Genomic DNA, 20,550 nt, shown 5'->3' on the forward strand with positions numbered 1-20,550 from the left:
AGAGGAGGCGTTTACGTCACTGAAACACACACACACACAGTCCCCCATGTACCGCAGCACAAGATGGGCACAGAAAAGACTTAGGAGGCAGTTATAGCTTTAACAGACTCAAGCAAATCTGCTCAAATAAATCTGCTCCTTCCTTCCAGTCTACTTTATGTGCCTGCCTGGTACCTGGTCAAGTGTGTGTGTGTGTGTTTCTTGAATCCAGACCCTGACATTTGGTTTGGTTGTCAGAAGACCGGTTTTATGATGTTTCACACTCCCTAATAACAGTGGTTAGGACACACACACACATGCACGCACAGGCTTGCACGCGCAGACACTCTTTACACACACACACACACACACATACAAAGTTGAAAAGGCATTTCATTGATGTTATACTGCAGTACAATGAGATACAGACCAGCTGATGAGCATGGGCGAGTGTGCATGCACACACGCAGACATGCACACAGGTATGAAAACAATAAAGAGGCAAACTGCTAACGACCTAGGCACCCCCAGCACGTGGCTGTAGAATACGCCGGAATCCTCAGGTTTCCCCAAATGCTCCCGAAAGGTACAGAACTCTCCAGAATATCTTTCCAGACACCCTCCGGTTTATGAGACATCCTGTTGGTGTTTACATGAGGGTTTACAGAGAATGTGTGTGTGTCCCTGAGGCAACAGTCTTGTCCAGTCAGGACCTCACAGGTGGATCCGTGGAGCTCCATCCCTCCATCCCTCTCAGCTCGGCTACTTGTGCACCACCCTGAAAGCCTCTAGGAACTCGTTGAAGTCAATGCTGCCATCTTTGTTGAAGTCGATGCTCCTCGCCAGCTCATCGATGGCCGTGTTGTCCACGGCAACGCCCAGGTGGGCGCTGAACAGGCGCCAGGTTTGACGGAACTCCTCGATGGAGATTAGACCTGCAGAGGAGGAGAGGAGAGGAGAGAAGAGAAGAGAGGAGGAGAGGAGAGGAGAAGAGAAGAGGAGAAGAGAGGAGAAGAGAGGAGGAGAGGAGAGGAGAGGAGAGAGGAGGAGAGAGGAGAAGAGAGGGGGAGATTAGAGGAGAAGAGGAGAGAGGAGGAGAGAGGAGGAGAGAGGATTGGACAGGAGCTCAAAGGAGAGGAAAGTGGGCAGGATGAGAAGGGTTAGGATTTCTTAGAGCGGGCTAGTAGATAGAACAATTTCTCAAAGCAGGTTAGTCCAGAACAATTTCTCAAAGCAGGTTAGTCCAGAACAATTTCTCAAAGTGGGGTGGCTCTTGTCCATCATGCTTTTCCTGGTGTGACACACCTGACTGATCCTTGTCTATGATGTTGAAGATGATCTCCAAGTCGGTCCTGTATCTGTACAGGGTCTCTGCCAGGCCGGGGGTCACCTAGGGCGATGGAGACCACAGCTCAGGTTAGGAAAGGACCAGGGTGGAATTCAAACACCGATAGCCATAGAGCTTGTGTCCAAATATACGTACCTCATCCTAGCATATTCAATGTAATATATTTAAATACGCACATCTTCTGGTACATATATTCAGTATATATTCTTGTACAGGGGTCTCCAACCCTGTTCCTGGAGAGCCACCTGCCTGTAGATTTTCGCTCCTATACTAATCTAGCACACCTGAGTCTAATAATCAGATGGTTTATCAGATAACTAGTGTTGAATCAGGTCCAAGAAGTGTGCCTCAAGCAAACACCAACATGCAGGTTAGCTCTCCAGGAACAGGATTGGAGACCCCAATCTAGTACATGTCCTACATTCTAGTACATTCTACGTTCTAGTATATCCTAGTTTCTCCATTCTGTGTTCTGACCCTGGGTAGTGGCTGGCCCAGGTCCATGTCCTGGAAGCAGGACTGGTACTCCACGCTGCCATCTGGTGCCAGGTGGGCGAGGCGTGGGCGCAGGGTCCTCCAGGGGAGGCCCAGCCTCAGGACAGCCTCCACCACCTGGGCCCACTCGCTGATGGAGATGCAGCCTGGAGGAAAACACACACACAGACACACAACTGTTGTTTGACAAGATATCAAGAACAGTGAGAGAGAAGATAGACATAGAAAAGATCGATAGAGAGAAGAGAGAAAGACAAAGAGAGAGAAAAGATAGAGAAAGAAAGAGCTCTTACCAGTGTTGTTCGGGTCATACTGCTGAAACCCAGCCATGAGCTCTGACCGATGAGTAAACAGCTTCTCCTGCAGAGCCTTCAGAGCTGACCCTTCTGCTACACTCACCCTGCACACACACACACACACACTTAGCCTTCAGAGCTTAACCCCACACACGCACTTAAATTAATCTTTTACAAACTTTCTACAGTTTATACACACAGACCCCTCCCCTCAGACTCACTACATACACACACACACACACACTGACCTCTGTGTGAGCGTGAGTTTCCGGGTGGATCGGCTGACCTGGTACTGGTAGAAGCGCGGCACCAGCTCTGAGCCCAGCTTAATGTAGGCACCACGGTTACTGCCCTCCTCATAGTAGTTAGACGCTGAGAAGATGGTGATCACCTGACACACACACACCAAACACGGCCAGCCACACACACGTACACATGGATGGACACACGCGCTCGGCTCGTTGGATGGGAGTAGCGTGTGGGTGTGTGCCTGTGTACACATCAATGTTGCGTACATGTATTTGTGTGCTTCTGCCAGTCTGTGTGTGTGTGTGTGTGTACCTGTCCGTGGTGACACAGTTCGTAGCCCTCCTGCTTACACTCGTGGGAGCGTATGAGCAGAGTCAGGCCGTGTCTGTCCAGCAGGCGCTGGGTCACGTCTGGTCCAAAGTAGCAGCCGCCTCCCCTGAAGGTGTTGGGACTGCACCCCTCCTGGGGCTTGGGGTCACTCCACAGCACGTCCACCACCTGGAGAGGAGAGGGAGGAGAGAGGAGGGGAGGGGGGGAAGGGGGAGAGGGGAGGAGAGGGGAGAGGAGGGGGGGAGGGGAGAGGAGGGGGGAGGAGGAGAAGAGGGGAGGAGAGGAGAGGGGGAGAGAGGAGGGGAGGGGGAGGAGGGGAGGGGAGAGGAGGAGAAGAGGGGAGGGGGGGGAGGGGAAGGTAACTTCAAGACTACGTGCATGTGAATGTATTGGCCTTATCGGCTTTGTTAGGTTCAGGGTTTGAGACTTCTGAACTCACTTCCCTGCAGGAATGCAGCCTTGATGGAGATTAATTGGAACCTGTTGGTAGGTATTAATCAGCATATTTGTAATGAAAACTGACCTCCTTGTTAAGTCGTTTATGTGAGGTTCTTTGTCTTTCCTATAAGCTTGGGTAGGATCTGTCATTGGACAGACAACCGATCACACCATTGCTGTGAAACCTCTCCATGCATGAATACACTTGGAATGATCTTACTATTGTATCCTTTAAGTCTGCATAAAAACTGAACCATGATAGAGGAAAGGAGAGTTTAATCAAACTGGCGGAGGCACTTCCGGCGGATTGGGGGAAGTGTGGTGCCGTGCTACTCTGGTGCCGCCCTCCTCCTACCTGCTTCCACTCCAGCTCCTCCCGGGGGGGCTCTGGAGGGGTGAGGGCGACGAGGGAGTCCAGGAAGGGCACCTGGAGTGACCCGGAGGGGCTGGGCATCCCGTGAGAGGGGCTGGGGCGGGGCAAGGGCCGGTCAGGGCTCAGCGGAGCGCAGAGGGAGGACGAGGAAGAGGAGGAGGACGAGGAGGCACTTCCTTGTCGGGTCAGGCGACAGCGTCTCTTGCTGTGGAGACAGTAAGGGGGTGAGGGGAAACGAGAGAGAGCGAGAGCGAGAGAGGAGGGAAAGAAGGAGGAGCACGCGGAGAAAAGAGAGAGCGGGCGGAGAGAGAGGAGAGGGAGGGGAAGGAGAGAGAGGGGAGAGGGAGGGGAAGGAGAGAGAGGGGAGGGAGAGGGGGTGGAGAGAGAGGAGAGGGAGGGGAAGGAGAGAGACGGGAGGGAGAGGGGGTGGAGAGAGAGGGGAGGGAGAGAGATTGGAGGGAGGGCGAGAAAAGAGAAGAGAGAAGAAAAGAAGAAAGGGAAATGAGTAGGGGTCAATAGCAGAGTCAAAACGTGTGTCTGTGTGTTTGTCCTTCTCTGATTGGCTCTCTGACCCTTGGGAAGGGCTCCTGCTGTGGCCCCGGCGACTGTGTGACCGCGGGCTGCCTGCCTGCAGGCCTGCCTGCCTGCCTGCCTGCAGGCCTGCCTGCCTGCTGGCCCGTCTGCTTCCCCGGCTCACGTCCAGTTGGTCCAGACTACGTCTGGGAAACCTGAGCGCTGATTTGACCTGGGGGAGAGGAAACAAGAGAAGACGAGAGAAGATGATTGGACATAGACGATGCCACTCGTCCACCAATCGTCTATTCATCTGTCCGTATGTCTGTCCCTCCATCCGTCCGTCCGACCTTGTGTCTCTCAATGGTTCTGAGGAAGTCCAGGTCAGTCGTGTCCGATATCCCACCGTGCACGATCAGAACCTTGTTGTCTATCACCGTGGCGATGGGCAGCAGGCTAAAGATATCCTGGAGCAGCTGCAGGATCTCTGAGCCGTGGCTCTGCATGGCACACACACACACACCAATAGACACACACACACACACACAGATACACACACATTAAACTCTGTGCTGTTCCGAATAAGATCCTGTAGTAACAACTTACCACCACTAGAGGAGGATAACACTACAATGGAAATATTCAAACACGAAATTAAACTATAACAACTATAACAACATAGTTCTATACATATACAGTATATACAGTTATATACATCAAAATTTGATTTCATGTATAATGATAATGCACGGATATAATCAACAGTTCAATGAACTGATTTAAATGGATCTGTAATGGGGTAGAGACCGAGAATTCATAATGATCAGTTTACTAGTACCTTGTATTTCTGCATGACCTCCTTAGTGAACCCATATCTGGAAGAGATCACACATATCACACACAAAGATCACAAAGAGATTACACAAAGATCACGCGGCGGTCACACGTAGGTCACACGACAGATTACACAGGCCAATCAGGATGTGAACGGATGCACTCATGTGTTGGGTCTAACGGCAGATCCCTGAGGAAAAGAAGCGACCCGGGTTCGCTCCCCCCACTGACCGCAGGTTCATGATGTGGTCCTCGTGGTTGCCCCGGTTCAGGTGCATGTGGTCGGGGTAGAGGAGCATGTAGGAGAACAGGAGGACCAGCACCTCCACGCTCTTCTTCCCTCGATCCACAAAGTCTCCGTTGAACACGTACGGCGTCTCGGACGAGGGCAGGCCGTTCTGGAACATTGCCGTTTGTTAGGATGACGCCAAGAATTCCGTCGTTGATAAACCTTGTCGTTCTGGAGCCGCTGTGTTTACCTTGTAGAAGATGAGCAGTAGGTCGTCTAGTCTCCCATGAAGATCCCCTGAGGACAACAGACGACAACAAACATCAGCCTGGATTCTCACAAAAAAGGAGCAGGAATGTGAACCGTCAATTATGTGTTTGTGTGCGTGGGCGCATGTGTGAGTTACCACAGATGGTTATCTCCCGGGTATAGGAGGTAGACAGGTGGATGATGTTGGGCATCTGCTTCAGGAACTTCCTGGTTTCATGAAGTAGCTGTAGAAAATACCTGGCATGGAGGATCTGAGTGGAGAGGAGAGAAATGTCAGAAAGCGGGTAGGAGCTAGGACCCAGGGTCAAGGTTGTAGGACAGTACCTGCTGGTCATTGAAGGCGCTGAGCAGAGCGTTGGTGTGTTCCACCCTGAGGGGGAAGGAGAGGTGGGGCCCGATGTAGGATTCCGGAACAGTCATCTGCTCGTAGCTGATCTGCCGCTCTCTCTGGTACCATGGGTCCGCCACGGGACCCAGCAGGTGGGAGATCAGGTCTGGAACCCAACACGCATGTGCATGCACACAAAACACAAGCAAAGTAGACAATGACACGCAGACACACACACGTATGCACACCAAAGTCGCCCTCGCCCCACACACACACAGTGGGTGATGGCGTTTTTCATGCTTAGTCGGCAGTTTGGTCTATATTAGAAGCATGATGTAGCATCCCTTCGGAGCAGAGCAGGGGACCCACAGCTGCGTCCGTCAGACCGGCCGCTCACCAGCGGGATTCCTCTGTCGGACTAGTTGCTAAGCAACACAGCATCGCCACACGGCCTCTGTGGATCAATGCAGGGGTGGGATGTAGCTAACATCTAGTAGTGAGGCGGATGGGAAGGAAAGGGGCTGAAAAGAGGCACAGGAGTAGCAGGAGGAAGAGGAGAACGAGAGGGGATGTTATGAAGAGGAGGAAGGAGATGCGATAGGAGGGTATGGAAAGACGAGGGTAAAAGAGGAGGAGGGTTGAGGAGGGGGCGGAGGAGGAGGAGAGGTCATCCTTCTGTACCTGGACCGTTGGCGTTCAGCTGGGTGAAGTTGTCCAGCATGAAGCTGAAGAAGCTGGAGAGCTGAAAGGAAGAGGTGAGAAACAAACAAAGACATTGATTCATTTGGACTGGTATGACTTGTGGTTGGTCTCCAGGATTAGGGCTGAGTCTTGCTTGGTTCTGTAGCTGTTTATGAATGTGAGGTCTAGTTCTACCTGTAGCTGGTTAAAGTTGTTAGACAGGTCTACCTGTGGCTGGTTAGAGTTGTGAGACAGGTCTACCTGTAGCTGGTTAGAGAGGTGAGACAGGTCTACCTGTGGCTGGTTAGAGTTGTGAGACAGGTCTACCTGTAGCTGGTTAGAGTTGTGAGACAGGTCTACCTGTGGCTGGTTAGAGTTGTGAGACAGGTCTACCTGTAGCTGGTTAGAGTTGTGAGACAGGTCTGACTGTAGCTGGTTAGAGAGGTGAGACAGGTATACCTGTAGCTAGTTAGAGAGATGAGACAGGTCTACCTGTGGCTGGTTAGAGTTGTGAGACAGGTCTACCTGTAGCTGGTTAGAGAGGTGAGACAGGTCTACCTGTAGCTGGTTAGAGTTGTGAGACAGGTCTACCTGTGGCTGGTTAGAGTTGTGAGACAGGTCTACCTGTAGCTGGTTAGAGTTGTGAGACAGGTCTGACTGTAGCTGGTTAGAGAGGTGAGACAGGTATACCTGTAGCTAGTTAGAGAGATGAGACAGGTCTACCTGTAGCTGGTTACAGAGGTGAGACAGGTCTACCTGTAGCTGGTCCTGCTCTCCTGCGTACTCTATGGACTGGAAGATGTTCCAGGTGTAGCGCCGCCTCATCTCCAGACGAGCAATGTAACGTCGGTACCAGCGCTGGATCAAGATGGCTGCCTTCATGGCTAAGAGAACAGGAGAGACAGGGGCATGATGGGACTCCAGACCAGCCAGACCACACTGTCAGTGTTCTGCTGTTCTTTCTGCACTGGGTTCGCATGACACTTCCTGATTGACCAATCAGCAATCAGGGGAAAGATGGGGACGCTGACCAATGGCACAGAAGGTCAGGGGTACCAGATGGAGAACACTGACCAATGGGACATATAGACGGGGGTGAGTGATGGGAACGTTGACCAATTGGAACAGAGCGATGTTGTTGAGAGGAAGTCTCTTACTTAGTGCAGGGCTGGGGCTCTTGGCAATTCCTGCTGGGAGATAAGGAAGGAGGAGGGAAGGAGTAATTAAATTAAATGAACTTAGGTGGAGAGAGTGAGGGAAACTTAACAAGACACAGGGGAGGAGAAGAGAAAGAACATTAAAAAAACTCCCTAGCAGATATTTGGCAGGAACCTGAGATGACAGAATTAAAAGACAGGGAAAAAGTACCCCTGCTAAACATCCTGCAAATATTAAATATTATGGAATAAAAAGACACAAGACTTGTTCCTGGATGGACAATAATGGTTGAAGAAACGTGTAGCTAATTTACATTGAATCAAATAATACTGCATGTCGGTTGAAGTGCATTCGAATCCGAGCTGAATCAGAGCTACTATCAGAGCTAATCAAGCTGCTAAATGAATACATTTACATTCATGTGTTCCTTTAGCAGCAGCTGGAGGCCAAAGCGATATTGAACATGAAAAAGTGCATATTAAGTGCACCTGCGGATCAGGAACTAACAGTATCATGGGGGTCAGGTGGCTGAGCGGTTAGGGAATTGGGCTAGTAATCAGAAGGTTGCTGGTTCGATTCCCGGCCGTGAAAAATGATGTTGTGTCCTTGCGCAAGGCACTTCACCCTACTTGCCTCAGGGGGAATGTCCCTGTACTTACTGTAAGTCGCTCTGGATAAGAGCGTCTACTAAATGTAAATGTAATGTAAATGTATTGGGACACTGTGTTTCCCAGATTTAAGTCTCCAATCCGAGTGTCATCCCCTCACCTGGCCCTGGCTTCTTCTGGCTCTCTGTTGAGATGGAAGTGCCACAGCCCATTGTGGCCACACCCAGGTCAGAGGTCACATAGGGTCAGCAGATTATGGTTTGGGGTCAGAGAGGCATCTTTCTCTGAAAGGCACTGGTCAGCCGCCATGTTGATAATTATGCAGGTCTGGTGGAGGAATTTCAAATAACTTAATACTTTGTAAAACACTCCAGGGTTATCCCACCCAACCCAAAGCAGAAAGATCAAACAAATGCACAAACGTACAAACTTTTCTGTGCAAAATCAGGCCTTCATCTACATGGTGTAGACAGGTTTTTAAGGTTGTATGGTCCGCAACATTAATTCAAGGCCCACATTAGAAACATTTTGCAAACAGAAGTACCCCTCCAAAAAAAGTCCATCTTCAGGTTTGTAAGGTTTGAAAGAACCACTTAACCAAACAACATTTGATATGCTTTAGCTGTCTATCAGGAACATAAGGATTTTCCCATTTTATTGCTACAAATGGTTCTGTATAACATGCTTTATATTCGAGTGTAGTAGACTTGAACTCTGCAGTAAGCTTCATCAGGTCACTGCATGTGGAGTGCTGATGTTACCATGACATTAACATAGCCCCTTGAGTTTTAGGCTATTATGGGGTGAGTTGCCATGGAGACACGTCATGTTTGATGACAGCTTGACACTGGGTGTCTATGGACCTAGCTGATGGTGAAACTCAAGTAGGCTAGTACTAATGAGATTACAGCTAAATAATATACAGACATTAGCGCCAGCATAAACAAAATGTATGCATGCATTGATTTTCAACCAAAGTAAGGTCTAAAGTTATTAAATGTCAACGAAATTAGATGCTGCTGTATTGACAGAAAGTAAACCACACTTAAATACTATTAATATAGGCTGCATTGATTAACCTTAATATTGAATCCAAGATCAGATGCTTTTATATTAAAACACGTACGTCCACGTCCATAGAGTCCAGGGATCAGAGAAACACCGGTTGATCTGACAGCCACTGCTTCCCGGCAGCTGCATGCGCACAACCTATCCTCTGGCTCCGCTGTCTTCGAGGGATACTACCGCATCAGCATCCTCACTCTTAACTGCGAGCACTAGCGAAGAGTGGGTGTCTTCTCATTGAAGGCACGGAACACGAATACAAACAAAACAGATGACGAGAGAGACAGGGAGAAAGAGAGAGAGAGAGATTAATTGAATCTGAAGAGTGCGTAAAGCAGCCCAGCCCATTTTCTCTCCCTGTCCTCCAGCATTCAGAAAAACCACAGGTGCACGGTAATGAGAAGCGTCATTCAGGCCCTGCCGTTGTTCCACCTGCTGACAATAGGCTTCCATCACCATTTAGCGAAAAACGCCTGCTCAAGCATGATTAAAGCCACCGTCAGCTTGGGAGTAGGTATACTCCTACCTTTGCAGAACAATACAGCCTGCTTATAATCAGAATATGCTTGTATACAGTATAAATAAAGACCAGATAAAGAATGATGCATTGTTTATTTAGTTTATAGTGTAAACAACGGGATTTCAGCTGCCTCTGAATTATCTACAGAAAAACAGACAGACAGAAAGATTAAGGAGAGTTGGGAGAGGGATGGCAAATGGTCATAAATGTACTACTGCAAATTTCTATCATTTGACTGGCACTCATTTTCTCACTGCTCAACCTTTTTAATTTTCTGAGGCTGCCCCCAAAAATGAGGAATGTCCCCCCCACCCTTCCTTTTGCTCATGATGACAATGACTGTGTATCAAAGCTGACTTTAATAAAACTGCGTGCACTGTCTCAAACACTAATAATAGTGATCATAAGCAAGTAATAATGAGCTATACTATATGAATATGCAATAAATGAAGCACTGCATTCAAAATATCACAAACACGTCTCAAAAGCAAACATTTGTCTTAGCCTACGTTGCAAACACCTTTGCCATAATATGACATTTTTGGATATACCATAGCCTATAGCCTACACACAGTTATTCAAAACCTAAAGCTCTTCTTTCATGAGCTCTTATGTACATTTCTGTACAAGACTGAAAGTAAATGGCAGAGATGTTGAAAAATTCATGGTAAACACGAAAACAATGTGAATACAGTATTACACAGTACGAAAGAAAATAAATACATGTGTAGTATGACAGAAACCAAAAACCAAAAGAAACCAGACAAAGGAATGGTCTGTGTGTGTGTGTGCCATGAACTTCACGTAAATGAAGACAAAACTAAAGTCCTACTATGTGGCCCCAAATACAAAAGAGAGATGCTAGCTAAGAATCTAGGAGGTTTAACCCCCTGGCCTAAACCAGAGGTGACAAGTCTCGGTGTAATCCTGGACTCAGATTTGAATTTCAACTCTCACATTAATAAAGTGACCAAAACTGCTTTTTTTCACCTCAGGAATATAGCAAAGGTACGACCATTCATAAACATAAGGTCCTTTTCCTCAAATACAAAGCTCTAAACGGACAAGGACCTAGCTACATTGCTAACTCTCTTACTAACTACACACCAGCTAGAACACACTGCGATCATCAGATGCAGGCCTATTAGAGGTCACCAGCAGTCAGAAGAACATTGGTGATGCGGCCTTTGTCAATTACGCCCCAAAACTTTGGAACACATTACCCATAAATATTAGGGAAGCAAACACGCTAGACATTTTCAAAAGACCGCTTAAAACCTATCTTTTTACCAAAGCATTTACTAATTTGATCTCATAAGGGTTTTATTACTTTTATTAGTTGTATTATTGTTTTTATGGACTTTACTTGTATTATTGTTTTCATTGGTTGTATTTTGGATTCCCGCAAAGATTGTTGTTGCCTGTGTTTTGTAACATTTTATTTATATTGGGAAACCACAAAGACTGTGGCTCGGGATACCGCAAGACTGTAGCTCGAGATACCGCAAAGACTGCGGCTTGTAATCAATTAAAAGGCTTGAGCGGTTCTGGACTGCTCTGCAAAAGGTCTGAGATTGTGTGTTTTGGATTTCTGTGTTCTGGATTACTGCAAAGACTGCGGCCTGTGTTCAGAAGGGTGTTATTACTTTTATTAATTATAATAGTTTTTATTGATTTTATGTAAAGCAGCTTGAGCTGCAATTCTTGTATACAATGTGCTATATAAATAAAGTCTTAGTATTATTATTCTTATTAATTATCGAAATGAAAAGAAACATTTAATCTGCTAAAATTGGGTTGTACTCGTAGGCCTGCTTCCCTCATTGTCATTCCATTAACAAGCACATGGACTGTTGCTCGAATTTGATCTGAAATGAATGGTCTTGATCTTGGTCTTCCTCCTCCTCCTAGTCCTCCTCGTCCACCACCTCTTACTCTTACTCTGCCTCAGATTGTGTCCCACCATTCTTACGTCCATCCTGAGTCGTGCATTGGCTTGTGTTTGGTCAGCGTCCCTTTTGCTGAACTGAACACCCTGTTTAAATGGTGGTATTACGAGGGGTGCAAAACCGAACTGCAAAAAAACCCGAATTGTTCAACACACAAACCACTGCCCGGTTTTTACATGTAAACCGCGGTTTTTCGGATCTACGAGAAAACACAACCTAATACTGTTTGTCATTCCCCTTTCCCGTACCCTTTCCCAGAGATTACCTGTCCAATGAACTGTCAGTATATCAATGACGAGTCACGTACTGGAAGGAACTGGAGAGAGGCAAATCATACGAAGCTAGGCAAGATAAGAATGTGATGGCATGTGGAGGCAAAAGGTTAGCGTTTGAGGATGTACCATCGTCTTTTAAGTCACCTGCGTGGCAACATTTTGGATTTAGTGTTGACTACAATAGCGATGGAGCGAAGGTCGTCGATAAAATCCTATAATAATGTTGATTTCATATTTGATCAAATCTCTGGATGTAAGCTGACAATGTTATTCATGCAGAGAAAATACAGATAGAACACTGAAATGGTCATGTTTTTTTCTTCCCCCTAATGTGCTAAACAAACCGAACCGAAACTGAAACCGTGACCCATAAACCACAATACAAACCGAACCGTGGGCTTGTTGAATTGTTGCACCCCTAGCACCAACATTGGAAAGCAGATCTTGAATGGCGAAGCCCTTGTCTGCCATGACTTCATCACCAGGTTCGAGGAGGTCTAAGATGTGAGACTGGTGATCTCCTCATCAGAAATTGAACAGGTGTAGAGGGGAGATGAAGGTCACTGCACCACATGGAGCAACTCCAATAAGGCCTTTAACCCTCGTGCTGCCTTCGGGTCACATGACCCAAAGGTTCATAACGAACCATCGTTGTGTTTACCCAATTTTACCCAATACAAAAACAAATACAAATAATTTTCTTTTAACCATTCCAATGTGGGGGGTCTGAGACAGCCCGACAGTTAAAAGAAAATGCTTCACTTTGTTTTGTTTTCAATACGACGGTGGGTCACAATGACTGATGGGTCAGAATGACCCGAAGATAACACAAGGGTTAAATGTAGTGGTGCTCTCTTGTAATTGGAGAAGGTCTCTGAGTGCAGTGTCAGAGAGGCTGGGCTCTCACAGCGAGTTTCAGTGCAGTCAAGGATCACACTTGGTTTGGACTGTACAACCTATCTTTTTCGGAACTCTCCACAGGACACTCTGTCATGTGTAGCCTAGGTGTTACCGCCACCGCTGGTTGGAGGATGTATTGCATTTTATGTACATTTTTTGTTGAACTTCGGTTTTAGCTTAAGTCAAAAGTGTTTAACATAGCGAACATTTTCAATACGGCTAGCATTACGTGTGGCGAACATTAGCCTATCACAAAATATGATGTTCATCATATTTTGATAACAAATCAAATAAAAAATCAAATATCCTTTCATTTCAAATGCATTTTCAGAGGGATTTCAGGTTAAGCTGGATTTCTGCTGGGGACCACTCCAATGGGTTAGTTCTTTAACCCGTTAAGGAGTACAGTAGCGTCACACATATGTGATTCTGAACATTCCAACCGACTATTTTCCGATAGACAAAAACTATATGACAAACGCTATAATATGGCTTCAAAATTTACAATTAGGAGGCTAACAAGTAACACTAGCAGGTAGTAGCATTGCTACGAGTATTATGCTAGGTTGCTAGGTAACGGAAGCTAACTAAAACTAGCTAGCTTCCGTTTTGGAAAAATAACTCACTCCTTAAATCTTCATAATGGGTTTTATTCAGCGCTCTTTCATGCACAGGTAGCACTCGAGTGACGGCAAAACGCAATACCGTGGTAACAGACAGGGCCGCGACCTGATAGGTGTTTCAGGGCAGGATGGGAGCAACTGGAGCAAGCTTCCTGAGGAGAGAAAGCAACCTTGATTTTACTGGAGGAACTGGAGATCATGTTTATGACCCTGGAGGAGCGGCCAGGCGGGAGACTGCTGGTGGAGAGAGGTCACGGGGCGATGCCGTTGAAGAACGACAGCGACTCTGAGGAAGAGGAACTGTGATGCTCACGCAAGTGTTAGCGGTATGGGTTATTATAGAAGTGTGAGAAGGAACAGTATGGGGGAGGGGGTGTGAGGAGTAGGTGGATGTTGAAGATGACACTGCTATGTTGTTACATTTATTCACAGTCTCGAGTTTCCAGTAATGTGAAACTTAATATGGGGGAGGTGGGGCTTTCCAAGGGTATAGTGGTGGATGTTAAGACCTTGTTTTACACAACCTTCAACTGGCCCTTCACAACATCCACCTACCCCTCACACCCCTGCCCCATATTGTGCCCTCTGACACCTCTGTAAAAACCTAAACTGCTAACCCTTAATAACAGTTAATTACACTACAGCAGTGCCTCTGTACAACGTTGTTGCTATTTGAGTTGCTTCATGACATGGTAGTTGATGTGACTTGTCGTGTAATGTGTTGCAAAAGATAAAACTGTGAGGTGTTCTACAGGGTTGGGTAATCAGGGTAACTGAGTAGATGATGGGGAGATACAGACATAAGCTCAGAGGAAGAGAGACAGATGATTAACAAGCCTTGGTCCCGCCTCTCACAACTTTATAACTGTGTTTTTGTTTGTGTCTGTGTGTGTTGTGTATATGTGTTAGGGGTTGAAGCCAGAACATGTGTTCATTTGTAGGCTGAAAAGGAATATTCCATACACTGCACAACGCATTTTTGCTTCTCCACCACAACAAGAATGTGTCATTGGTGACATTTACGCACGTGTCTGACTGTGTGGTATGACACCGGAGGAGAGTGTAAGGGGAGACGTTCTTCACGTATACATTCCACATTCCTCCTCTTCCTCATCCGCAGGAATGGTAAGCTGCTGTGTAAGCATGGGCCTAAAAAGCTGCTGGCTCGGATAGGCCTCACAGAGCCACTGTTGTCTTGACCAAATTGCTTCTGTTTTACATTTTCCAGTCCCGGTGCTTGTTCTACTGTGCTACTAAGTCTGGCATTGCCTGCATTTAAATATTGACAAATGTTTTACATAATATCTTGTGTATATTGTGGCAACCAAGGGGCACAGCTAGGACCGCACAGCACCACTCAAAAGCACGGTTTGTGATATGCCAAAGCAGGCGTTTATTACCATAAACAACCAAAAAAATACAAAAAGAAAATATAGCTGCAGGCAGCCATGGCGGGTTCCTCCTCAACATTGCTAAATTGACATGATACAGACATGTATTTCATACATGTACACAACATTTCAAGACAATTGGAGCAATGGCTGAAGTCTTTTTTTTAACTCTTCACAAATTGTCATTGTAGAGAAAAATCCATGCTGCCGACATTATGGGTTCTTGAGACTTTTTTGTTCCCCATGAGCAATAAGGCATGCGTACCAACTTTTAGACATCTTGGCCTGATGGGGTCAAAATGCCACCCTTATGAAAGTGACAACTTTGAAGCGTGTTCTGTCAGGCCACCTGTGCTCTGATCAGGCCCATCATGCAGAGATCCATTCTTTAAAAGCTTTGACTACAACAATAACTTTATGAAAGTGAGGATACACTTTACTAAAGTGTGTGAAGGTTATGTACTACTACTGCATGCTCTGCCCACACACTTTCCCCATCCATGCTGTTTCTTCTTTCCCAGCGCAGGTCACGCCAAGGCATAAATGCGGCGGCCGCATGAGGTTTAGAAGTAGCCCAAAAAACCTACCACACGCAGCAATATTGTTTTCAAAGATCCCCAGGACTGGTTAGTACTCCCAGAGTCCCATTCAGGACTCCCTGAATCGACCTCGCTCTAGAATCTCTGTCAAACACAACTGACAAAAGTCATGCGGGCAACTGGACCAAGGTAGAGCTAATGTCCAGCTGCTTGCAAGTGTACCTTGTAATGGTACAGCAGCCTGACAATACATTTACATGGTCAGACTCTCTAATCCCATTAAACTAAACAACATGCACAATCAGCGTGACCAACAGGATTATCTTAATTACCTAACAAACAATGACATTACACACATTTAACAGAACAAACACAACTGAAATCCTTCGCGCGGCTGTTGTAACCAAACTATTTTCCACCACTCTTTGCGTTTTTTGGTATGCCGCACTGCATGCTGGGTACCCAAGGGCGCTGACGCTACAATAGTTATCTAGCTGTCTTCCGACTGCGTAATATGACGAGATATTTCCTAAACTGACATGCACCAACTCAGAGCACTGACTTTCAACATCCATTTACACATTTTGTCTCTATTTTTTACTCTACTCTTAGCGCATGACTATGTTTAACTTAATGTCAGCACCTCTGTCATCAATTGTCTCTGGAGTGGGGGGTGGGAGCTACTTGTCCAAGTAAGTAAGTGAAAAACTCGCCCAGGGCGCCAAATGTGCTAGGACCGCCACTGGTCAGACTTGAACAGGAAGCTCTGCTCATGTCATTTTGCTCATGCCCTAAATTTGGAGTGCTAAAACTGAGGTCATTTCACTAGAACCTGACTGGAACCAAAAACTACACTAATTTTAATGTACCTACTGGCAGTCTGACATTTCAGTTCCTCTTTTTGAGGTCAAAACCATATCACTCAAGCAGTCAAGAGGACATTTTGCTTTTGAAATCTGCAGTCATGCAACAGCACAACAACTCAAGCTCAAGCGTGGCTGCCGTCCCTGTGGCAAACCAGGTGAGCAGCGCAGTACTGGGGCTATTCACTGGCTAGTTCACCCCTACGACACTAGCCTAGCCTACTGAATGAATGAACGAACGATCTAACAAAACAATATTAATCAAGGAGGAAATGTGGAAATTAGGTTAAACTGAAACAAGGAACGTGGTGTATGAAATGTATGATGAAAATTGGTTAGCAATTTCGCCAAGTAAATACCAAGAAATAGGTTGCTGCAGCTTCGGTGACTTTTTGTAGTACAAAATTACTGTCAATCAAAAGGAGATTCAGTCTTTCGACAGACCCTCCAATCATCACGCGGAAGCTCAGCGTCCAGGCCAGCCCACTCCTTCATTCACCCCCAGAGACGCTGAGCGTCCGAGGCGGGACATAATCTCAGCATTCATCCAATGACCGTATAGTTTCGAAGCACTGAAAAAAACTGTTAAAAGCAGCCCCATTGAAGTCCATGGAAGCTGAGCTTCAACAGGGAAATGCACTGTGACGCTACTAATATTTCAACTCATGGAACGTCTCTCGTCCAATCAGAAACAGCTAAATAAGTCGACAGAACCCAATTGTTTTATAAATTATAAATATTTTTTTTCTGCGTGAGAAATACAATGTGTGGCGGGAGGGCGTGACAAAAGACCGAAATGAGTGACTGTCACGCTCAATGCGTGACAATTGAGAGCCCTGCTATTGTATAAGTCAAACCCCACAACTAAATGAATCTTGCCACACCCTTGCACCTATAATTGTTGTATATAAACTAATTATTATTAATATTAGCAGACTAGTATGACAGACGATGACTGTCCCACTTTACCACACAAGCTGTCCCACATTACCTGAAAATGCTGCCTGAGTGAGAGAGGGAGTCATGTTATGTTTGAAAGTGTGTAGCTCCTAAAATACTGTGTATTCCCATTTCATTCCAATATGAAAATGTTCCTAAGCCCTAAAACCATTTACAGAAACACCACTGGGGTGAGTTAACAGTTTTTTTGTAAGTCTACTGGAGCTTCTACCAAAAAGTGTCCCACATTACCTGAAATCACCTTACGGGTCTTAAATTAAGTTAAAAAAAAAGTATGATAGTTAAACTAATTCTAATAATTAAACAATTTAAAAATATAACAATTTAAAAAATAAATATATATAAAAATAAGAATAAGAATTTGAATGAGCAGCATGAGCGGGCAATTTAGTGCAATGAGAAAACTGCTCTGCCTTTCCCAAACAATGTCACTTATCTAGCTGTTACGGCCCTGACTAGAACGTCGGTCTCCTCGGCTGTGAACCGCTCCTGCGTGCGCCTGGCAAATCCGCCGTTATAATAGCTATCCGCCATGGAACAAGCGCTGCTTTTAAAGGGAATGTGAGATGACGCTCTGATTGGTTTATTGCACGTTACGCCCAAACCACACCCATTAGTAATGTAGCTACTTCGGACCAACCCATTTTATTGTCATTTATCCCGCCGTTACAATAGTAACCGCAGCCACGTCCTCAAAGCCCTTCAAAGTTATGACGGCCCTCATCGCCACTTTCTTTCTAAGCTGGCTGCCCTACCGTGTTTTCACTCTGATTGAACTCAAGTTTAAATTACATATTGTTCAGCAAGGGTTGGCGATTTCTGGGGTGCTAGCCTGTGTCAACAGTTGCCTGAACCCATTTATCTACGCTTTCATGGGAAGAGACTTCAAGGACAAGTTCTGGAAAATTCTCTCTAGGATTGAAAATGCTTTCCATGATGGGGAAATCCGGAACCTAAAAGAACCTCTACGCAGGCGGTTCACAGATGTTCTACAAATGTCTGATGCACTTCACTTCTGACTAACAAAAAAAAACTATGTAATGATTTCTGGTGTAGTATTTTAGAGCTCTTCTCATATAACATATAAAAAATGATTAACAGCAAGAATTAATCAAATTAAATCTAAAACAACTAAGGCATTAAATTCACTGCACTGATGTTTTGATAGGACAGTTATTTAAACTTAAGGATAAATACTGTGGCTCTGCCCACCCCTTTTATCTCCTCAAACTCTGGTTTTGTTCATAGTTATATTGTCATGTTATGTTGGCTGCTTTAAAATCAATAAACAATCACAAAAGTATTACGGAGACCTTTGATTCAAAGCGGAAGTTTACACATTTCACACAAGTTTCTTGTGAGACAGATTTCATGTGTGATAAACGTTGTGTGATGTGTGATAAGCCCAGTAGGGTCCAACTGCAACCGCAGTTGGAAAGCAAGCAACAATAATATAATTCACAGCGAGTTTGAGTAGTTAAATCTGTTACAACTAACCAACAAGTCCCTCAATAAGTGTCATTGTGTTCCTGGAGTGAATAAACTAACATCTGATCCAACAAATCTTTCTTAAGTACGGTTGTACTCCCGGAAAAAGTGCGTCTTTGTCTGCACACACTCACCTTGGTCTGATCCTAGTCTGGGAGATATCCACCTCTCTCCAGGATGTAATCATACAGGTCCATGGCGGGTACAGGCCTGTCCAGAACTATGATCAGCTCCTGGTCCAGCTCATACCAGTCCAGCTGCTCCACTGCTGCCTGACCGCCCTCTCCTCCTCCAACCCTGGCCTCACCTCTCACCTCTGACCTTCTCAGACATGTACCCCCACCCTGTCCTACGTCGTTCAGTAGGAGCACCACCTCCAGGGGGAGCTGACGGAAATCATATCTTATCCTTTCTACAATAAACAATCACGTCACTGGTCTCCTGATTCAAATGAAACTGCTTGTGTATCTAACAGCTATCTGAGCAACAGTCACCAACCTGGTGGGAGACATCTCCATTGACAGGGTTGTGATCAGGGCTCTCACGTTTTATCAAACGTTTGGCGTGAGATTACCATACCCGTTAACGTTTGGGTATGTTGTCAGGTATCCGGGAGACCTGGGGTGGGTTCTGCTGGTGTTTCTGATTGGCTGGTAGGTGGCATTTAACACTTAACTCGAGACAGCTATCAACTCGGCAGAAGATTTACCTCCGTATGCCTGCGCCTCGTCCATTAATTGTATAGGCCTTTAGCGGGACAAGTTATCCCTTACTTCTCAGCGTGAGAAATACAAGGTGTTGCGTGAGCGCGTTTGAAATGCTTGAGTCGCGGCGAATGCGTGTGACTTGAGAGCCCTGTGTTACATCTTATCATTCAGTGGAATATCCTTCACCCCGTTTTAGACACATCGACAGTCCATTACGAAATAGCATTTATTAACATGTACATACATCCAACATTTATAAAAAAGCGTTTACAATATAAAAAGTCCTCTATAGGCTAGTAGCCCAATATCGAGCAGATCACGCCCCCGATGGTCTTAATCTGGTGATCTGCAAAACTCTGCCCATGGCGCTGTGGACTTCCAGAGCCGTGATGATCCTTCTCCGGTTGAACAGAGACAAGCGTGCCGCTTCGGAGGCCACCAGCTGCACCACAACCGGTCGAGAGCGACAGGACCAGTTTACCAGGAAGTCATTCCTGGTAGGCCGAAGGACTGCTGCGCCCTGTGAGGAAAAGAGGCAAGTGAAGGCTGTTTTATTAGGCCTTAATCCGGAAGACAAACAAGTTTCACACAAAAGCAGCATGACAACCAGTGTAGGCCAACTTGCGCGTAGACTTCACCAACCTCCTTTTGAGATCTGTACATGTAGACAGAGTAGGCCTCGGACTTTATTTTCCCCGCCTGGTTACTCCTTTTTCTTCTGTTCACTTGGGCCTTCATGTTGTCTTTTAAAAATGCCGATTAGCTTTATAGGCCTAACGCGGTTATTTATGAAGACACGGGAAACTATGGTCGTTTGTACTGCAGATTTATTGCAGCCGCGTGTGATTAACTGAATTACTTTCACCTGTCCTTCACGGGCCAGCGCTTCGCTCCATTTCTTATTTCAGCGCGGTTATATTTATTTTCCCCTCATACCTTGTTCCATGTCACTCACGATATGTTTCTGTCTTGTAGGCCTACATAGTTTCACGTTTCAAATGTATTTGCCGTTTGTAACAGGCACAGGTACATTGGAATTATTTGGTCCTGCTGCTCTTCCCAGTTTCCGATCGGCCTATAACCTATGATCAAAAATAAGTCTAATCCTATGAGCTTCTATTCATATATAGAATCGTATTAA

General features: G+C 45.9%; 1 protein-coding gene across 2 annotated transcripts; it reads right to left on the reverse strand.

Moving 5' to 3' along the window:
• Nucleotides 1-375: 375 nt before the first annotated feature.
• On the reverse strand, nucleotides 376-9,540 carry ppef1 (protein phosphatase, EF-hand calcium binding domain 1). Of its 2 annotated transcripts, none has more exons than XM_062446854.1 (19): nucleotides 9,256-9,540; nucleotides 8,290-8,456; nucleotides 7,521-7,550; nucleotides 7,120-7,247; nucleotides 6,364-6,424; nucleotides 5,679-5,848; nucleotides 5,491-5,605; nucleotides 5,335-5,381; nucleotides 5,087-5,253; nucleotides 4,860-4,896; nucleotides 4,372-4,521; nucleotides 4,081-4,253; nucleotides 3,491-3,713; nucleotides 2,680-2,865; nucleotides 2,367-2,509; nucleotides 2,116-2,222; nucleotides 1,805-1,968; nucleotides 1,285-1,369; nucleotides 376-914 (listed from the first exon to the last, which is right to left on the reverse strand). In XM_062446854.1, exons 2-19 carry the CDS (start codon nucleotides 8,339-8,341, stop codon nucleotides 742-744), a joined length of 2,211 nt encoding a protein of 736 aa, XP_062302838.1. In that variant the 5' UTR covers nucleotides 8,342-8,456; nucleotides 9,256-9,540; the 3' UTR covers nucleotides 376-741. The 2 variants fall into 2 exon arrangements, with proteins under 2 accessions (XP_062302838.1, XP_062302837.1); XM_062446853.1 differs by having other exon boundaries at nucleotides 7,521-7,553.
• Between the last annotated feature and the right edge of the window lie 11,010 nt (nucleotides 9,541-20,550).

The sequence above is a fragment of the Osmerus eperlanus genome, chromosome 21, assembly GCF_963692335.1.
Source record: "Osmerus eperlanus chromosome 21, fOsmEpe2.1, whole genome shotgun sequence".
Classification (NCBI taxonomy): Eukaryota; Metazoa; Chordata; class Actinopteri; order Osmeriformes; family Osmeridae; genus Osmerus; species Osmerus eperlanus.